This window comes from Barbus barbus (genome assembly GCF_936440315.1).
Source record: "Barbus barbus genome assembly, chromosome: 5".
NCBI classification, from domain to species: domain Eukaryota; kingdom Metazoa; phylum Chordata; class Actinopteri; order Cypriniformes; family Cyprinidae; genus Barbus; species Barbus barbus.
Window position 1 is genome coordinate 14,130,664 of NC_136733.1, and position 15,538 is coordinate 14,146,201.

General features: G+C 38.0%; 1 protein-coding gene across 3 annotated transcripts; it reads right to left on the bottom strand.

Moving 5' to 3' along the window:
* Positions 1-4,369: 4,369 nt before the first annotated feature.
* Positions 4,370-15,438, bottom strand: cUnh2orf42 (chromosome Un C2orf42 homolog). 3 transcript variants are annotated; one of them, XM_079416326.1, is made up of 9 exons: positions 15,332-15,438; positions 12,584-13,620; positions 10,178-10,291; positions 9,130-9,246; positions 8,799-8,903; positions 7,946-8,053; positions 7,727-7,827; positions 7,468-7,636; positions 4,370-5,012 (listed from the first exon to the last, which is right to left on the bottom strand). In XM_079416326.1, the coding sequence occupies exons 2-9, from the start codon at positions 13,602-13,604 to the stop codon at positions 4,816-4,818; spliced, it is 1,932 nt and encodes a 643-aa protein (XP_079272452.1). In that variant the 5' UTR covers positions 13,605-13,620; positions 15,332-15,438; the 3' UTR covers positions 4,370-4,815. The 3 variants fall into 3 exon arrangements, with proteins under 3 accessions (XP_079272452.1, XP_079272453.1, XP_079272454.1); XM_079416327.1 differs by lacking the exon at positions 9,130-9,246 and having other exon boundaries at positions 15,332-15,436; XM_079416328.1 differs by lacking the exon at positions 9,130-9,246 and having other exon boundaries at positions 4,401-5,012; positions 7,472-7,636; positions 15,332-15,430.
* Positions 15,439-15,538: the final 100 nt, after the last annotated feature.

The following is a 15,538-nucleotide window of genomic DNA, read 5'->3' on the forward strand; positions in this document are numbered from 1 at the left end:
ATCACCCAAAGGGGTCAAGCCATTCAGAAATATTTGTATTCTTTTTTTGTTAACAACTTTTTATTAAATTTTCTTCCTGAAACAGCAGTAACAAAAGAAAAAAACAACTGTGCAAATTCAGAACCCAACCCAACCCACAGTAAAATAATTTTCACATAGATTCCAGTAAAGATGACACAACATCAAACGCTGAATGACACAAACTTATAGTTTCCACACTAGATCCATGCACACGAGAAGATGAGAGTTCCATCGAGACAATGTCCAACAAACACACAGTCCAGGTTCGTCCGTCTATTGTGTGAGGAGGACTCCAACGGTTGGCTAGCAATATTTTGCTGCTGTGAGAGCAGCTAACAGTAAACATCTTTGTTGGACGGACAAGGTGAAGTCCTAAAAGTCATTCATGAAAAAATGCCATGAAGTCAAACATATCTCAGCACCCAACAAATATAACAGGTCCTGTGAGAGCTGAGACCAAAAAGATGAGAGAGATGGGCACTCCCAAAAACAAAAATGCGAAAACATGCCTAAAGATCCTTGAGAACAGAGATTACCCTTAGGAGAAGATGACAGATTCATATTCAGAAAAAAAAAAACCTTGAGAGTGTGATTCCTTTGGTCCAGATCTATCTAGGATATGCGACATTACAGAATTCGTAAAAAAAATCCAGAAAACCTGTATGTTTGTGAGGGGCATTTAGGCCTATTACAACTGCAAATATTAAGGTCAGTCATAGGTATCAAACAGAATTACTGCATAATAAGACAAAATACAAGTTTGAAAATAAAACCAGTTGAGTCTACCATTAAACCACCCCCACCCTCCCCGTTACTATTCAAAAAATATATACATAAGTATATATACATACATATAAATAAATATATAAATACATTCCCATGAACTATGGCAGATCGAACCAAGAACAAACCTTGATCTGCCAGCACCCCTTAATATGGTCCGTGGCATCAACAAAACCCTGCACATTACTGTAGCACCAACATTTGGCCCTATAGTCACATATTGACAAGGTAGTATGTCTATTTACTACCTTAACCCCATAGAAAACCTATTGGGTATTGTGAAGAGGAAGATGCAGTACGCCAGACCCAACAATTCAGAAGAGCTGAAGGCCACTATCAGAGCAACATGGGCTCTCATAACACCTGAGCAGTGCCACAGACTGATCGACTCCATGCCACGCCGCATTGCTGCAGTAATCCAGGCCAAAGGAGCCCCAACTAAATATTGAGTGCTGTACATGCTCATACTTTTCATGTTCATACTTTTCAGTTGGCCAACATTTCTAAAAATATTTTTTTTTGCATTGGTCTTAATTAATATTCTAATTTTCTGAGATACTGAATTTGGGACTTTCATTAGTTGTCAGTTATAATCATCAAAATTAAAGGAAATAAACATTTGAAATATATCAGTCTGTGTGTAATGAATGAATCTAATATACAAGTTTCACTTTTTGAATGGTATTACTGAAATAAATCAACTTTTTCATGATATTCTAATTTTATGACCAGCACCTGTATATATATATATATATATTTATATTTTATATTTATATTTATTCATTTAGCTGACGCTTTTATCCAAAGCGACTTACAATTGCTATATATGTCAGAGGTCGCACGCCTCTGGAGCAACTAGGGGTTAAGTGTCTTGCTCAGGGACACATTGGTGTCTCACAGTGGATTCGAACCCGGGTCTCTCACACCAAAGGCATGTGTCTTATCCACTGCGCCATCCACTGCGCCCTTAACATATATATATAAAAAGGAGAGAGAAGGAATACAACTAGAAATATAAATAAAATAATATCATAATCAGTAAAAAATACTGTATGCACAATGAAAGCTTCTAGTAACTATGAATTAGTGAACATTAAAGCGAACAGTGAAAGACCCAGTCACCTAACCATTCAGAGCATCTCTTCTCCGATTAGACGGCAAATGTCCAGCTGGAGTTCACTGAGAGTTGGTGGATGAATGGGATCTGAGAAAATCTCTTGCTTCTTCTGGGGAGTGTAGCATTTTAGGTTCACCCTGATTGAGAATGACCTTCAGCGTTGCAGGATAAAGGAGAAAATTCTGGATGTCAGCGTCTCTCATCTCCTTCCTAATTGACGCAAATGCACTTCTTTTTTTGCGGTAACCGGGGAAAAATCTGGAAAAAAAGACAGCGTTGCTCCGTCGGAAGTTTTCACCGGGGCATGAAGTCTGGCTGGGTGCATAATTGAATAATCTGATTCAGTTCCAAGAAAGCATTAAATGATTTTTTTATTGTTTTAATATGGTAATAATAATAATTTAGGTTTACTTATAATGTAAATAAAGTTTTTTTTGCACACACAAACAAATAAATATGTGGGAAAATGATTATTTTCAACCCTCATTCTGAACCTCTCTCTAAAATGGCCTGTTTTAAGGGGCGTGTCCTTTAAGGCTCGTCAGGAATCAGCCACTGTTATGATTGGCTAACGTCATTGCATAAGAAACAGTATCAAGGCCCGCATGTGTTTTGACAACATCATCCAAATAAAACGGTCATTTCCAGACGATGCAGCTGCAGTCAGATATATTACCGCTTCATCTTTCAACAAATGTTTCTTTGTGAACTCTCCATGGCACTGAGCCTCGTTTACGAAACAAAATGCTCCGATCAATCCTCTGGTGCCATTATAAATAAACTATCCACTTCTTCCTGGGATCCTTCTGATATCTGTATAAGAAGAAGCGAACATGAATTACAAAGTTGTGTGAATTACTTGTTGATGTTTGTGATGTTTTTTATCAGCTGTTAGGACTCTCATTCTGAAGGCACCCATTCACTGCAGAGGATCCACTGGTGAGCGAGTGATGTACTGCTAAATATCTCTAAATCTGTTCTGATTAAGAAACAAACTCATTTACATTTTGAATGGCTTGATGGTGAGGAAATTTTAAAGCAAAATTTATTTTGGGGAGAACCATTCCTTCTTTAATGCTATGTCAAATCTCCTCTAAATATAATTTTCCTTCTGTCAAAGTAGAGATTGTGTTCATTGTTTTTCATGCTCTTGCCACAGCTTGGAACAGTGGTTTGGTCATGCTGCTGCTGTTGATTCATATTTTTCCACCACCTGCTGACAGCTACAAAAGTTGATTGGTTTTTGTCATCCTCAGTATGAAAGTATAGGATCTCCAAGTCTCATCCACTAATTTGCATCCTTTGATTGTTTAAGCCAATTAAATGTTTAAGAGGCCAAACGTTGTAAGGTTTAAACTTTTTTTTTATGATTTTATTTTTGTCATCTTGCTTTAGCATTGATGAACATCTGGAGGGGAGGAGTTTGTAGCTTTCTCTCGAATATTTTCAGTGATTCAGCATTCCGGATGGGGATGGAAAGATCATTCCACCAGCAAGGAATCGTAAACAAAAATGTTCTGGAAAGTGATTTTTTTTTTGCTTCTCTGTAATTATACCACAAGGCATCGCTCACTTACTGATCTCACGTTTCTGGAGGGGATGTAGACAATGCTTACATTCTAATATCTCATTTGATAGTTTTTACCCAGGCATAATTCCATTGTACATCATCTTTATTAAGAACATCTGTTGTAGAGTCCCTTGCAACTATGCAAAGAAAATAGTTTATACCAATTCACTTGTTTTCTCTTTTTAGTGATATTGGTGGTGAACATTTCGCCAAGTCTCAGTGCAGACAAACATTTGGTAAAGCCTAACTGTATAGAATTGGCCATCAATAGAGTACGGTTGGTGGTAGTTAACAGGGTGTTCTTGTTGAAAACGTTCAAATATCAGGCCCTAAAGGCAGACATGCACTGTGCGAGTTCGGGGAATTGGGAGGTTGTGACCCCCTGCTCACAGCCCCCTGCACAGATGCAGGAACAGGTTAATTTTTATTTGAATTATCACTCAGTAGGTTAACCATGTATTACAATGTCTTTGGAAGGCTTTTGTCTTTCAAACACATTAAAATGCACAAATTCATGTTATTTCATGTTTACATGTATTGCAGGAATTCTCAAACTATTCTGTCATCTGAACCTCTTTCACCTAATATATTTAATTGAAGTACCCCTGAGATTTAAAAAAAAAAAAAAAAAAAAAAAAAAAATTAATCATTACCACATTTGCATGTTCATGGTTCTCTGATGTTGGTTAATGGTCACATGACATACAGGTAAGCAAATAAAATATTTCAATTTTTTAGTGTTTTATTTTGATTGATGTCATTTTAAAATGATTTATTTAATTCGTTTTTAGCTTTTCATTAAACTCACGAACCCCCTGCAGTTTTCATAGTTGCTGCTATTGCTTTGAATAGAAAAAGAAAACTGACTATGGAAATGAGATGAACAGCAGAGAACAAACGTATGATGTAGCCTGTTACCAGCTTTTAATATTTTTCTTTTTAGTTAATCAGTCTGAATACAGCGTTCTCTCAATCTTTTACATGTAAACACAGCAACGTTTCAATGCACATGATTTCTGAAAACAAGAAATGGTGAAATAATGCCGATGTGATATTACTGTACAGCACAAAACATGTAACACTATTATTTTTTTGTACACTTGTTTTATAAATATTTGACATTTGTATCTCCGGTGCTGTCATGCAACCTTTAAACATGTTTCTGAAAATTAACATTTTCCTGAGTGGCTCCTTGTAAGTTTCTCATTCTCATCTAAAGTTCAATGGAATGTGGGATTGTTTTTTATTGTCCTTATAAGGGAACATTATGACCAATGGAGAACTGTAATTGTCGAATTGCATGAGGTGTTACTAGAGTGGGTCTTCACTGGTGTGGGATGGCATCTGTTTGTTCAGTTCTCTCTGTCCCAGGAGTGCTCTTGCAGTGCTCCGGTTTACTGCCCAGCTGATGGCCGTACTCAAACCCAATCCTCAGTTCTCCCACCTGTGAGTGCGGAAGGATGTCAGGGATCCATTCAATCACAAAGGGCACAGGCTCTGTCTGCTCAGCAGCACATGTCCCTGAGAGAAACGATACCACAGTGTTTTAGTCATAAAGCACAATGCATTGAATGATAATGATTATCACCTTGTACAAACTTCCCCCAAGTGACACAAAGTCAAAATGACTGGATAAAAAGACACAATTATGAGATAAAGTAAAAAAATTATTAATAATAGCAACATAAGTTATTACATAAAAAACAAGTATGACATAGGAAGTCGAAATTATTAGATACAAAGCCATTGGCATTGATTAGGTCATGCCATTGTTAGATTCAATTTTAGGTAGACTATATGATATCGATCATCAATTGGAAACCGGTGCACAACCCCTTTGGTGTGTAGCAGGGTGTGTTCATTCTGGGAGAATGAACAAGCAGACACTGAACCAGTGTACTATTATAACATTCATACATTTATTAGTAATATTTATACAGATAGATTCATGCAATAACACACAGAATGTCTTGGGCATTCAATCAAAGTACTCAAACATTACCATAGATGGATATTTAAAAATATAACAACCATTAATATGTGCGTGCAAGCATATGTGTGTTCTGGTGTGTGCATTTAGTTCTTGTTTTTTCATGCAGGTGTACCAGTGTGTCCAAGGTCTAGTTCTTGTTTTGCCTAGGTGTGTCTGTGATGGGCACATGAAGACAGGAAGTAACACAAGGGCAGTCAGAAATAAGAACATTTTAATGGCTACTTTAAATCATTTATGATTTAGCACTTCACTTTTAATGAAAATCTTTGATATGGCTTTTTAGCTCATAACTTTTTATGTCATAATTATCATTTACCAAAGCATGATTATTTTCTTATATGGCGGAAATGGGCTTCCTAACCCAAGACATGACATGCAGGAAAAATAATATTTATATCGAAGCCATAAGTTAACGATACGTTCCCACGAATTACTAATTCGTCACCTTGTTTAAGTACATCGTGTGCACAATTTACTAATCTGTTCTGTTCATTGAATGATTTGTCAATAGCTAATTGCATCGTCTGGTGCAACAACTTTGACAACTGAATGTCTGATTTAAACAGAAAATATGGGTATTATGATATATACCCCACAGAGCATACAATTTGCCATGTTTGAACATGGAAAATGTTTAATCTGTCCATTTGTTGCTTTGGTTATGTCATGTGATGGCTAATTGAAAACATATATGATGTATTTTCATGGTTAAAATCATAGATATGTGTACTTATCTTGTACTTACTTATTTTTGAACCATGCATCCACCATATTGGAACGGTCAAAGCCGGTCCACGAACACTCAAGAGCAAGTTGGCTGTTGTTCTCGCCTGTGAACGTTTATCCCATTTCTTTGGGAATGTAAATTAGGACAGTTTTTACAACCAGAGGCTGCGCAATATTGTGGCCTCTTGGAAAACCCATTGACTTTTATTATGAGTGACGATATATTGACCATTCCAAGATGGCTGACGCTGCAGTTGGGGAGTAACAAGTTACATGTAATGGAATTACGTAATTTAATTACAAAATAAATGTAACTGTAATCTGTTACACTTAATGAGAAAAAACGTGTAATTAAATTAGTTACTTATGAAAATGTTAGCGATTACAAAGGGGGTTACATCTGAATATTTTCACACACATATGATTGATTTCTTTCCCTGATTTCATTGACTGCTTTAAAATATGAGACACCAATGTTTCAGGAGTTCAGGACACAGAATAAGACACATGCTTAACTGTTTTATTTCCAGTTTGGGTTTATGTATATGCTTTATTTTTGTTTTTTTCCAAGGCATTGTTAGATGCCAGCGTTTCCTGTCATAACTATGCAAAGATTTGATTTCAAAAACAGTATCGTAGCTATTAAACAGTTTCTTGTTATGATTTTAAATCTGTATTTAACATCAGAATCATCTCAAAGTAAAACGAGGTGCTAAAGTCTAATTTTGTGGTGGCTGTGCTTTAAAATTAAATTATTATAGTCTTAATTCAAGTAAGTAATCAGTGTTAAGTACAACTGTAAGGTTAACCATGCCTGCTTTAAATGTTTCAAAATGATTACCATTCATTAGAAATTTAGAAAAGTAATCAAATGTAATCGGTTACATGTAATCAGTTAATAGTTACACTACTTATTACATTTTAAATAGGGTAACTTGTAATCTGTAGCCTATTACATTTCCAAAGTAACCTTCCCAACACTGCTGACGCATTGACGTGTCGGGAGTGGTCGAATGTGGCATCTACCTATACATATTTATGGTTAAAACTAAGTTCAACAACAAGCAATATTGCAGAATGTTAAATCAGGAATCTAAAATAATACTCTTTCATTCTTTCTATCTGAAACAACAGTTCTTTCAGCCAGTGGAATCACTTCGGGTCCAGTTGGGGATGAGAATTGATAGGGGAATATGATTTAGCACAAAACCAGGACCGATAAATCTGACTTCACACTAAGTAAATAAATGCACTTACCCACTCTGAGGAAGGTACGTAGCTCCAGTGGTCTGATGGCCAGAGGCTTATTGGTGCGTGAATGGTGGCAGGAGTCTGATCCAGGATCAGGAGGAGTTTCCCGACAGCGGTACGGTGAATAGGAGCCGTCACTGTTCTTCACAAAACTTTGAGTGAGTTCTAGAGGTAACTGTTCAAACAGAGTGCCATCATTTAGAGACACAGCTGCTAAAGCCATTAATGAAGATCCGACACATCAGGGCAGCAAACGAGTACACACCTCTGGGGTATCAAAGATGCGTTTCACATGCATCAAGTTGGTAATGTGCCAGGTGTATTTAGAGAAAGAGCCCAGAGGCAAAGCGTCATTACGCACAAATGCTAAAAACACACACATTACAAAATTTTAAAACAAGGTGTAACAATATTTATAATCATCAGATGAGATGTTAGTATGTGATAAATGTAAGGTTAGATGGCTAACTGATGTTCTACTCACTGGTGGTGTAGTTGGGTAGTCGCCTCTTCTTTGAGCCCAGTGACAAACGCTGCTGTAAGGCATTGAAGAAAGCCTGAGGGATGTTGAACACCAGCGGCTCAGGCTTTCCTGTTCACAAAATAACCTTCAGTATCAAATCTCATCTCAAAGATAGGAATGCTTGAAAAGTAGGAAACTTTATTAATATAAATATATATAAATGTATATGTATATGAAATCATACATATCTTAAAGCACCCTCATTTTCTTATACATAAACATTGTCTTTTTACTTTACATTTTACTAAACAGATTTATTTGTTTTGTTTTTTTGTCATTTCAGAAATTTTAAAAAGTGTTTTGCAAATTGTTTTACTTTTGCTATATTTAACAATTTTTTATTTAATTCCATAAAATTTTAAAAAGTATATTTTTATGACTAAAAAATGTATACATCATAGTAGTATTGTTGTACAACCCTTGTCAAAAGTTTTGCAATTTTGACAACAACTTTATGACAATTAAACATAATAATGAGAAGCATCCCGTCAAGAAATAGATTTTAATTCTACAATATTATGGGGGGAAAAATCTGGTACAGGAAGATTTTCATTATGCCAAGTGCCCTAAAAAAGCTGTCAAATATTACAAAATTGCAAGTGTTGAAGAAATCTGAATGTTTAGATTTCTTCCTCTCTCATTCTAATTCATAACTTTATGATGGTGTCCATGTGCACTGAGCTAGTAAATACAATCTTTCGTATATGACTTGAGTGTACCAGGCTTCGTGATCTTTTATTAAAATATTTTCTTCTTTTGACCTTGAGGTGAAATGTGACCTGGACATGTTCTTGACAGGCTAATATTCTCTTACCATCAAACTGAAAGTGCATCGTCTGATGGATCCTCTCAGTAACACTGGCCAACCACTGCTGGAAACCCAGTGACACATGTGTCTCATCCACCGGCTGGCTACTTCCTGTTTAATTCACCCAACACACATGAAAATCAATAAACCACGATAATGAAAGTCATGTGTACATCATTTATATTTTCAAAATTAAACAGGTAATGTTTAATAAATCTCTCAAAATCAACCAACATCTGTACTAAAAAACAATGAGAGCATGGGAAGGATACAGAAATAAAGTCAAAGAAGAAGGAAAAACAAAAGTGTGTAAGGAAAGAGGAAGACCTGGCAGCACCTGGGTTCCTAAGCCCAGTAGAGCTGGAGTGTTTTCTGTGAGTGGGCTTGCGCTGGTTTAGGGTGGGAGCAGAAGTATCTTTGACAGCCAGAAGAAATGTGGAGGACACAAAGGAAGCTGTGTGAAACAGTGACAGGTCCACAGAGCCAAAGAATAAAAGAGGAAAACAGATTACAGAGGAGATCAGAAACTACAGAACATAACAGCAGCATTTATATATCAACAACAGATTTCAGTGGGTGGAAAAGAAGAGACTCCGAGAAGATTCATTTTGAGGCCCACACAGAATCTGTGCCAACAGAAAGCTCAGATTTCCTCAAAATTGAAACAAAATTCCCTGCATCTGTTTATCAAATATTTTGGTGAATCTTGTGTTATTTTTTGTAGTTGATGTAACACTCTCAGCCTAGCTTGACAAATTTTACCACGTGTTATTATCCCAAAATGAATTACAAAAACTGCATTATGAGCAGGCCCAGAGCACTGCAGCCAATTAGGTGGCTTTTCAGACCCCTTTTCATAGAAATGCATAGGCCTGAACATCACTAACTAAAAATGGAACATGGTTCTAGAGGATTGTAACGCTCACGACTGAGCAAGAAAAATAAGACATTTTGTCACTTCTAACTTTCTCTGAGTGATCATTTTATATGTAAATACAGCCGCAATAACAGCACAGCCTTTGTTTTTAACTTATGTCTGTGGTGATTTTGTCAGATTACACTGCAGTTATAAATCAGGATTTTAGCATTTCATGCTAATTTCATTGTCAGAAAAATATGTTTTATTCAGAATTTGGTGGCATTAAAATACTGAGTGCACAGCGAGTAGGACAGAAACAAATGGATGTAAAGGGTTGATATTAGGTAGAATGAAAACACAATTCAACGACATGTGCTAATTAGCACACAGCACAATCTAAGAACATTTAGCAATTTTCAAGCAAAATTTAACTACTTTCCAGTGAAAGTACTTGGCAATAGTGGCCTTTGTTCAGTAGGTCTGAGGTCACACATTCTGTGAGGACTATCCATGAGCTTTAACTTACCAGTAGAGGACTCCACAAATTTGAGTCTCTTGGAACGATGAGAGATGGAAGGCTCAATGTGCTGCTGAGACTCAGGTATACTGAGCGTTGTGGCGTCTGCCCTGTCCTGCAGTCCTGGACATGCATAATAATTCTCACAGTCATCTCTGATACATAGAAAAACTAGATGTCACAGGTGTGCTGTCAGCACAAATGCGGTTTCCTAAAACTATACGAATTGTATACTCTCTAATACAGCTAATTCTGGTCAAGACCTAAAGAAGCATTGCATGTGTCTTTAATGGTAAAAGCAATTATAGAATGTACTTTGATAATCACATGTTGAGAGGACATTACTAATATACAGTGTTGGGGAGTAACTAGTTACATGTTACATAACGGAATTACGTAATTTAATTACAAAAATGTAATTGTAATTAGTTACAGTTACTGAGACAAAGTGTGTAATTAAATTACAGTTACTTTAGAAAATGTTAATGATTACAAAGGGGGTTACATCTGAATTTGTTCACACACACACACAGACTTAATTGACTTCTTTCATAAATTCCATTGAATGCTCTAAAATGAGACACCAATGTTTCGGGAGTTTAGGACACAGAATAGGACACATGCTTATTCGATAACGGTTTCATTTCCTATTTGGGTTTATGCATAGGCTTTTATTTTATTTTTATTTTTTTAAATATTAACAGTTTTTTTCCAAGGCATTGTTAGATGCCATTGTTTCCTGTCATAGCTATGCAAACATTTGATTTCAAAACCAGTATCATAGCAATTAAACTATTTCTTATGATTTTAAATCTGTATTTAACCTCAGAATGATCTCAAAGTAAGAAAGAGGTGTTAAGTCTGATTTTGTGGTGGCTGTGCTTTAAATGAAATTATTACACAGCTCTGTGGAATGCTTGATTCTGATTGGTCAGTCGTGACTTTCCAAGGTATGTTATTCCTCGATAACAACTGGTAAAAGATAATAACACAGACTCGAGTGGATAATTTAAGTCGCTGCTATACGCTTGCTAGGAACAGTTTTTCTTAGTGGAAGCTTTGCGTTTGGTGATATAATAAAGTATTAAAACTCAATTCAATATTATGTGTACAATTTCTTAATTCTGTCATCCTGGTATCGTGGACTCGCTCTCTCGTTTCATGCAAACGCAGCTGCTGCCATTTTTTGTACACTGTAATGGATTATAAGATAACTAACAAACTAGTCCTGTAAGTACTAGTATTCTTAATTATTTATGTGGTGAAATGTGCAATAAAAAAGGTTTGAGTGCACCGTATCCCTTAAATGTCCATCTTTGAACTTTCTTGGACACACTTGACTGGACATTTCTACTAATGCTGGGTACACACTACAAGATAATCGGGCTGAATTTGGGCCGATTTCTGCTCTGAATCTGCTCTGAAGAACGTCGGAGGCACCCCGATCGCGAATCGTAAATATTCAACATGTTGGAAAATCTGAAATCCTGACATCAGAAATCCTGATGTGTGAGGGGAACCCCGAGGACACCACACACTATAGGAGCAAACCGGTTAAATCTAGGATTTTCTGCCCTCATGTTTGTGGTCTCTCACATTTTGAAGATCTTATAAGATTTTAAAAGTCTTTTAGTGTGTACCCAGCATAAGTCTGAATACCTCGATTAGCTGGTTCAAGTGTGTTTATTGCAACTTCAAGAACATGCAACTACAGCCTACAAGCCTCTGAAGGACTGAACAGGAAGGATGCAGCCTTCTATTTAAGAAGCACCCTTTGTATTTCTCTCTTATCTGTCACATTCAGTTCAGATGATGGAGATCTCCTCTAATGAGCTGATGATCTGAATCAGGTGTGTTAGATTAGCGTACAAAATGTGCAGGACTGGAATTGAGAACCACTGCAGTAGGTTTTGGAAGAGAGCTTATGTGCAGGTGCACATAAGGCAGGGATGTGCAACTTCCGTCAAGTACTCTTTCGGCAGTACTTGACTTCATCCTAAACTCAAAAAAAAAAAAAAAAAAAACTTTCCCTCTATCTTTCTCTCCACCTACTAGCTTGTACTTATTTGAACAATGACTGAGACTTGGTGTTACGAGCACTTCCTCTGTCTGATTGCCTCTTCAAGATTAATCGCTTTTTGTATTCCCCAATTGTAAGTCGCTTTGGATAAAAGCGTCTGCCAAATGACTAAATGTAAATGTAAACTTCAGTCCTGGAGGGCCACTGTCCTGCATAGTTTAGCTACAACCCGCTACAACCCTAATCAAACACACCTGAACCAAATAATCAAGCTCTTCTAGATCACTTAAAATATCACAGTCCAGGTGAGCTAAAGCAGGTTGGAAATCAATTTTGGAGGACAGTGGGTCTCCAGGAGCAGGGTTCAAGACCTAGGACCTAAATGGTGGACTTACCATTAGTGTTGTAGTTGAGGAAAGCTGAAAACTCATAGGCCAGCTTTTCATCACTTGTGAAGGCACAGACACAAGCATAGAAATGGAGACAGCGCTCAGGTAAACTATGCAGGTGGGAATTTTCTCCTTCGTTGATAGTAGACTGACCCCCACTTCTCACCCTCAAATCCCCCTTGGTATTAGATATGTAACATGCACAGTGAAAGGGAGCCAGATCCACAGTCTTGTCTTTAACACCAGATACAGTCACTGTCAGATGCAGCAGTCCCAGAGGGTGGGCTTCAGCTGGCTGGCACTTCACTATTAGGGTCCCTTTAGAGACCCTCTGCACTAGGGGCCCCGGTGTCTCGGTAGCCAGTCTCCACAACTCTTCCTTGGCCTGGGAAGTGGCCACTAGGGCCTCCAGCACAGAGCTCTTGAGTGGCAGAGGTGTTGCTTGGGTCTGACACTCCATGGCTTGCTTCACATGGGTACAGGGACTTTTGGATGGTTGCGACAATTGCTGATGTCCACCTTCATCTGTCAACTCACTTTCGTTCTGCTGGCAAGAGGGCATGTAACAGCGACCGAGGTTGACACGGGTCAACAGGGTTCCATCTGCGGTAGTAATAGCTGTATCCGTGAGGACTAACTCAACAAAGCCCCGTTGTTCAGAGCCACGTCCCCGCTGACGCACTGAGAACACTTGCGGCCCCCCAGCCCTGCCACCTCCACTGTCTGTCACAACTCGAACCACTTCACATGCCCCTTTCTTTAAACGTCCCGTTCCATGGTCCCCATCCCTGAAGATGGTTCCACAGGCCTTGTTCTTACAGCTGAGGCCACGGGTGCCATTGTAAATGCCACACTGAGGGCACTTTCGGATGCCTCTTAAGGTAGCCTTGCCCAAGTTGGACAGAAATGCAGGAGTCTTCCGCTTGTCCCAAGGCTTCCCGCTCAAGTTGCCAGAGCTTTGAGTAATGGGGGAAACCACCGTTTGTGATGCCAGTGGTATTCCAGAGTTTACCAGAGAACCATCCATTGTTAGCAGATGTACACTGAAACCGAGATTGATATGGCACAATTTTATTGGTCATCAACAAGGGGGGAGCCCTAAACAAAGGACTGTTTCATTGCTGTAGCGCTGCTATGGTACAGTGCAGCCTTTTTACTGAGGCACGAACCCCAGTGAAGTATCGCTGTGTGTCTCAGTAAAATATTACTGTTAAATCCTCATCTAACTGTGGAGATATATAGTAGTGTGTGTGTGTGTGTATATATATATATATACATACCATATACCAGCGGTTCTCAATTCCAATCCTTGCGTACGCCCGCTCTGCACATTTTGTATCTCTTATCACTTCAGACATTTATTCTATCAGACCGTAAGTGCCCTGCGAAGTGGACATCACAGGATATTATGCCATGATTTCAGTTCGAAGCGAACGTATATGTTCCATTCAAAGGGCATTGAAGTGTGCGAGACGTGAATTTAAATTGTATTTATTTACAGAGGTATATTGTGTCACATTTCACGCTTCTCTAGTAAGTTTCATCTGTGTGTGAAGACTCTGCAGGCTGTGGCGCAGCGCAAATCCGTGAATGAACGTTCCGAAGAGAAGTAAACTTCAACGGATTTCCCGTGCTCAGGGAGCAGGGAGCAATGGACACTGTGTAGGGACCATATGTCAATCGGAACACAGTTCGTACACTGAGCTCACTTCTAACGAGCTGATGATCTGAATCAGGTGTGTTAACAAAGAGAGACATGCAAAATATGCAGAGCGGGGGTACGTGAGGACTGGACTTGAGAACCGCTGCCATATACCATGTACTGGTTTGTAAAAAGGTCTGAAACGGTTCATGATTCATTCAGACCGTTCACTCGCACATTGCATCATTTGAAGAGGTTACTCACATCCTGATAGATTCTTTATATGACAAAAAAAAAGAACACAATAGATATTTACCTACAGTCCTTTTGTAGGAAACAAAATGTGCAAATGTATTCTATCATGTGGCAGCAATGAAGCTACACATTGCTGTGCCTGCAACTTGTGAATGCTGCAGGCCAAGAAAATTTATATTATTTACAAAATATATAACAGTACCAAAAAGGAGTATCAAAATATGAGTATACTTACTTTTTTATTTTTATTATTATCCATTCATGTGTTTGTTTGTTTGGACTAGGGGCCAATGAAACTGTATTAAAGGCTAGAAATGCTCCAGGTGCAGTGATAGCAACATGTCAGTGGAAGGTTAACATACCAATGGTAGCCTACTTCAGAAAAAGAAAAAAAAAAACTAAATAAAATAAAAATACACGCACGTGTCCAAGAAACCCTGGTGTTGGATTACAACATGTCTAAAAACTCATATTACTTCATTTGAAAACCCATGACACTTTAATGGGTCAATGTAATGTTTGATTGTAAAATCCCTAGGCAATAAAACTTTTTAAGTCTATATGATGAATGACGACAGACAGAGCCAAATGAAGTTTTAGTACATACTTCATTATTAAACTTAAATAACGAAGACAAAACACGTTAAACATTCATTAAATATTTCTTCAAATTCGTCAAGACGACACATATTTGCACAAATGATATGAAAATGTCACTGCCATTCAATCATACTGTACTACAGTATGAGATTAACAAAGCATTCAAATGACACCGATAAATCGGGATTGATTTGAGTTAAACATTAGCTGTGATGAATGAACAGAGTTAAGTAAATGATGATGAGAGACAGGCCAACCTCTACAGCGACGCTCTCCAGGCAGGCGCTCAGTGGTCAGATTTCACTTCAGAGCTTCAGTGACCGTCGCCATTCCTTCTTACAAACAGACTCTCCGCTGCGGCTGTAACGAGCTTCCCGATTGGCCACAGGGCGACCAATCAAAAGCATACTGGGAACTGAAGTCAATAGCTCAGTAACATTTTGGAAAATAATTTGGTCTCCCTA

Excerpts from the sequence above, each read along its gene's own strand:
- cUnh2orf42 (XM_079416326.1), bottom strand. The coding sequence starts at position 13,604 with ATGGATGGTTCTCTGGTAAACTCTGGAATACCACTGGCATCACAAACG. Across the intron at positions 8,904-9,129 it reads TACTGGGCTTAGGAACCCAG|GAAGTAGCCAGCCGGTGGAT; the intron begins GTGCTGCCAGGT and ends TGAATTAAACAG. Across the intron at positions 5,013-7,467 it reads ACGTACCTTCCTCAGAGTGG|GGACATGTGCTGCTGAGCAG; the intron begins GTAAGTGCATTT and ends CGTTTCTCTCAG.